Genomic DNA, 6,156 nt, shown 5'->3' with positions numbered 1-6,156 from the left:
CACCGTTCACCGTTCACACATCGTTCACCAAGTTGCGTTCACCGTTCGCACATCGTTCACTCACCGTTCGCTCCGGTTTGTTCACCGTTCGTTCAGCGTTCGTTCACCGTTCAGGTGGGAAAGTAGAACGTTTCAGGGACTGTATGAATATAAGAAAAATCTGTTAATAAAGATCAGAACCATCTTGATTCAGGTGAAAATTGTAGCTCTTTGGCCTGACTCTTTTTTTAATAAATCACCAACCCTAATCCATATTCCGCTTCAAGCCATCAGCTTTTTAAACCCTGATAAAGAAAATGAGATTAGTTTTAACATTTTCTTCTCACGAACCACTTGTTTATTTAAAAACAAAAAGAAAAGATAAAATAAACCCATCATCACCCTTGATTGGATAAGCCTTCATAATTGAAAAGGATCATAATAGAAAACTTATTACATCTGACAATGAAATATAAAGGAAAAATGTTTCAAAATGTTCTTTACAGGATAAGAAGGGTCATAATCTGTTTTATTAATATGCAAATATTTTCACTCACTGCAGAAATAAGATCATAAATTTCTCAAGATAATTGCAGTGAAAACACGTTTCTTAATCATATCCTTTTTTTCAGGAGAAAACATTGTTTTTCCGAGAAGTATGGAAAACTTTAGAAATGCATAAATCTCTGAAAGAACATCTCAATGTAAAGCGACGATTTGCGATTGGATTCAACGACAACGAAGGCATCGAGAGTATCAAGCTGTCAATCCTTGATGTTGTAGGTAAACTTGATCACTGGGGTGAAGAGCTTCCTCGCTCATGGGCTATGTTTGAAACATTCTTTCAGGAGAAGAAAAAACTCAAGATTTTAAAGATAGACGCACTCATTGCTTTCAATGAAGCATTGCCAGAGGGAATAAAGCTCCAAATGGATGATATCAATGTTATGCTGCAGTTTTTCCATGATATAAGAGAAATTTTATACTTTGCTCAAGTATTGCTCAGAGAAATAGTTATTCTTGACGTTCAGTGGTTTGCATATGCATTTAAAAATGTCATAACAGATAAAAACCATGCACAAGAGGATTTATTTGAGTTTACTGCAGAATGGGACAAATTCAATGAAACTGGGGAGTTAGATGAAACACTGCTTTGTGCTATATGGAAAATGAACAACAATGGGTACATCGAACATAAAGAAGACATTATGCTTTACATGGAGAGACTAGGGCTCTTAGCTAAAATGAGTGACAACAAATGGTATGTTCCCTGTATGAACAAAGTACCGTTTCCTGTGGAATGTTTCTCATCATACCCTGCCTCCTCCATCCTCTGCTACACATTTGATTTTCTTCCTGCGGGAATTTTCCATCGTCTTGTAGCAACTTGCATGCAGATTCCTTGGGAGGTATTTGCTGATAACGACAAAGGATGCATTTACCAGACTGTAACTATTTTCGTGTTTCCAGACTTGCACCATAACATCATGCTTGGAATGACTCAAAAAGAAATTCAATTGCAAGTTTTTGTGGCAGAGGGAGAATTAGATGTTTTAACATGTCATCAAGTTAGAGAAAAAATTGAGCATATGTTATACAACCTTTCCAACACATTCCATAAAACCCCTGAATTCCAAGTTGCATTCAAATGCAAATCCAAAGGATTTTGTGACAGCAAAGAAAGCTCTGTCATAAGTGAATCTAAGTTTACACAAGCAACCTTTCAGTGTCCGTCCTGTCCGGCAAACAAAAAGCACTGTATCATCACAGAAGATATTAAAAAATATTGGGAACAGGTAATTCCTCTGAAATACTACATCAATACAGAAAATATATTACAAAGTTTTGGAAACAGGTACCGTGGTATATGTAAATGAACATGGTAGTTCAAATAATTATAACACAGTGGAATCCTTGTTACATGTACTGGTAAGGTCAATGTTTGTGGGTGACCAAAAGGTCACTTTTTGGAGGTGTCATATTTTTTTGGTAATGTTTATATATTATATGTGAACATGTATGCAAAATTCAACTGACTTATATAAAGACCCAATATTTTTCATGGGCATAAAATGTAAGGGGTAATGCAAACTAAAGAAAATCTAGAAACATTTGGCACCCGCAAACAATGATTGCTCCACGGGAATGCTCGTTATGCAAAATGAATTAAATCTGAAATTGAAGTTTTTGTCTTTGTAGTAGAATCTTGAATAAGTTTCAATATTTCTATTATATAAGGTTCCTGAGGAGGACTCCAAGATTAAAACAGATAAAAGTGGAAATGAGAAAACAACACTGACAAAGCCTATGAAGGACACAACAGCAATCGAATTACCCTCTACAGGTTTCTTATTTATTTTACAATCCTAATGCACAAATCTAAAATTCATTTAATTAATAAGATATAATGCTTTCTTAATGAAACTTTTTAAAAAAATGTTTTGAAATAATTTATTTAATTTCTTATTTTTTCATGAATGACAATCTTAAATGAGTTCATTATAAGGGTAAACTATAACAATTAATACCTCATGCTACCTTGATTACTAAAATAGATGAGTCCAGCGAAAATTTTGACAAAATCATGAAGTTGTTGCACGTTGGAGTTGACGCTATACGAATCTGCTTTGATAAATTCTTCCCAAAAGAGAGTTTAGAAAAGACTCTGAAAGATAATGAAACAGACATGAGAAGAGGACAGTTCCGATTCCAACCACCTCAACTAGAGATTTTGTTCCCTCCTGAAGGTACTTGCCATTTAATTAATAATGGTTACATATAGATATACATGTACAGTATATGTTCATAGCATTAATTAATGTTTAAAAGAAAGGGAATACATCTCATCGGTACAGTCAAATACACACGTAGTTACTCTTTGCTAGATATAGTAGTATTTCATTTACTTTTGCCACAAGTAGTTCAGATGAGTGCATTTTGTCACACAATATTTCTACCGTATTTTGGTTCTTTACTACATAACTATATCAGTTCAAACCTTCATTGTTTTAAAATAAATGGGACATTACTTTACTGTAATTAAAGAAATCATCAACAAGTTCGTGTTTGGAACATTTTTTGCAAAGAATTAAGACAATTTTTGAACCCATAGATTCTGCTGAAATTTAACAATGTAATTTACCCTAACCCTCCAACACACCCCAACATACCCCCTCCCAACCCTAGGGATTTTGAAATATTCTTAAAATTTTAAACAAGTTCTCATAGTAAGCCAATCATTTCTGTTTTTAAATGTGTATATAATTAATCAAAGGGAAGCATTCTAACTTGAAGAAACGAATGAAGAATCTTGTTTTTTTTATTGATTAGACTGTGCAAATTAGTATACATTGTTTTAGTTGCTGTTTATATTTTTGTTCTTTTAAGGTGGGTCTAATAGTGTTACATCCTTATCTATGGACATATCTATCATGTATAAATTGTTGAGGAATTACTCTGACATTCCTCCTCCTGGGAATGGATGGGGAAAGGAACCTAAAGTGGAGTACATTACGGAGAGTGACGACATAGAGAGGATTCGTTTATATAGAAATAAGTACTCTCATGTTTCCGGAAGTAATCCTGTCCTTAAGGATGATGTTTTCAACGTAATCTGGACTGACCTATACCAGGTAAAACATTTATTTGCACTTCTATTAGAATATTTTTTCGCAGTTTAATAAAATTGTGTAATTTGGAATTATCTTCAGAGAATTTCTTTAAAGCAATCACAAAGTATCAGCAAAGGTAAAAATTAGTAAGTAAAATTGTTGATATTTTTTTTTTTACATCTTATGCCCCTTTTATCCTAAATGGTACAAAGTCATAATCTCTTACATGTTTGATATCTTCAGAATCAGTTGAAATATTTGAATAAAATAATTCCTTCTTGAAACATTCCACATGTACCTAAATTTAAATGTAAAAACTGACAAATATTTGAAGGAATATTAGTAAAGTTAGTAATTAAGGTAAAAACATTTTGAATATATTGAAAAATTGCTTGAAAAGGAAAAACATACAAGCGTTGCTATGCAATGACGATTCGTATTTGTTAAAACAATCATTTCTGTAGACAAGGAAAGACTGTTTGTACCTAAATATCATATCTTAATTACAAATCAGGAAAAAGGTTTATTTAGTCACATAAAACCAATAATAATAAAAGTGAAGACGGAAACCCTAATTACAAAATGCATTGTCTGGGTTAACGTCAGAATCATGGCTGACGCAAAATAATTCCTAAAACTTCCTCTTTAAAAGCTCGAGCATCCCTGCATTGGACATGGTTGATAATAATAAAAGATGATAAAAGTGTAAACTTTCTTAGTTCAGCGGAATCATGATTTTCGAAATGCGTAATGAATGTTTTGTTTACTGTAGTCGGTGAGGGCATCGCACAGCTATTGGACACCCCCAAGGATTTATGAATTACACGAAAAAAGATACAAATAGATCGTTTGATTTCTTCTTTATTATTTAATGACATTATTCATATGCAAATAATAGATATTAAAAAGACGAAATGAAATATAATGCAGCTGACAATCTTTATTTTCTCATCGATAATAAAAAATCAAATTTGCTAATTTAAATTCTTAGACAAAACAACTTAATTGAATAAATGATAGCAAATTATCAGATGACATTAGGGGAACTAATTTTTTATGAAAGAAACTATTGGCACGTATACTTGTAAGTTGTACATGTTATATCTGCTAATTCTCCCTGGTTGCGCGCTTGATTGTGATTTCATCTAGACTTAAAAAAACATTATTTTGTAGAAAGAATTAAGCCTTATCATTTTTTTAACTTCAAGAGAAAATTATGTTATATGAATGTCAAGGTCATTTTATGTAGAATGTAAAACATTAAAGCGGAATTAGCATTCAATAAGTGAGAAAGGTGGGGGCTAGGTTTCTTACAGTTTTCAAAAAAAAAATGGGGGCTGGGTATAAGATGCACATACGTGACATATGTTTCATACATTTTATTTGCTAAAAACTCGACTCTGGTGGAACCAGCGAAGGTTTTCTACAGGTTGCCCATCCCCAATCCCGGGGATGACCTTACCTGCACAATGGCACAATTTGTACTACCCGCGCAGTCTATTTATAAGAAAATGAAATGAAATGAATATTTTTTAGTGCTTAAGGAAACGTTGAACCTACGCTTGCGAAAGTTCTATGATATTCAAAGATATTTAATTTCTTCTTTATCAAATCAAGAAACTGGTTATACGTTAAATCAGCAAAAATGGGGCTTTACTTATGCCATGAATATCACAGAAAAAGATAGAAAGAAAGACAAAGAAATTTAAAAAATTGACTTTTTATCTCCTTTTTTGTGACGACCGGAAGAATTGACGACGGAAAAGATGTTCTTCGACACATCTTCAAGTCATGATCTATGATATCTGACACGGTAAACTTTCATTTCTTAAGCTGTTCTGGAGAAATGGACCGGACAAAAATTTCCAAAATTTGGTCAATACGAAAATGTAAGAATACAAATCCGAGCTCGTTGCAAAGCAACGAGTAGGTCTTCCGTCCTGTTTGACCGGAAGTAACTTTCATTTAAAAAAAAAGAGAAATGAAGTCCAAAAATTGTTTAATTCTCCAAATCTATGTTAATTATTACTAAATTAAGCCATTTTGGCTACTTCCGGTTTGACCGGAAGTGACGTTGACGGACGGAAAATTAAGATTTAAGCTTTCTAGTGACATATGATATCCAAAAACCTGTCAAGAACAGCAAAAATAGGCAATTTTGGATAACGTCCGGTGTGACCGGAAGTGACGATGCCGGACGTATTTTGACGACTTCATTAGATAAAGCTTGACATTTTAAACAACTTTGCTTATTTGACGTATTAAAAATTCTCAATACTTTTTGAGATATAAAGGAAAATCTTTCGGCCCCTCTAGGCCCTTAATTTTAGGAGCCAGCCCTTTTTTCGAGATATCAATTGAAAGATCTTGAAATTCTACACATCTTTTGTACTTTATATTTTTTAGGCAAAAAGATATGAAGAAAAAGGGGTTGAGAAATTTTGAAATTAGTGATAGGTCAATTTTCGGGCTAAAGCAGCGCCGACGTGCGTCATTTCCGGTAAATTTGGTATACCTGATGCACCTCTCCAATTATAAGCTCTACCAAGCCGCAAAGTTTGAAGTT

At 33.3% G+C, this 6,156-nt stretch overlaps 1 protein-coding gene across 1 annotated transcript; it reads left to right on the top strand.

Annotated features, from left to right (window-relative positions):
• Positions 1-468: 468 nt before the first annotated feature.
• LOC134243377 (uncharacterized) lies at positions 469-3,611 on the top strand (the record flags this gene model as incomplete). Its single annotated transcript, XM_062725629.1, has 4 exons — positions 469-1,775; positions 2,218-2,323; positions 2,535-2,726; positions 3,367-3,611. Coding segments are annotated over exons 1-4 (1,665 nt in total), but the record flags the coding sequence as incomplete, so codon positions are not given.
• Between the last annotated feature and the right edge of the window lie 2,545 nt (positions 3,612-6,156).

Source organism: Saccostrea cucullata, unplaced genomic scaffold (genome assembly GCF_032062105.1).
Source record: "Saccostrea cucullata isolate Sc308-1 unplaced genomic scaffold, CSIRO_AGI_Scuc_v1 ctg2438, whole genome shotgun sequence".
NCBI lineage: Eukaryota > Metazoa > Mollusca > Bivalvia > Ostreida > Ostreidae > Saccostrea > Saccostrea cuccullata.
This window is presented reverse-complemented; position numbering and strand designations above follow the sequence as displayed.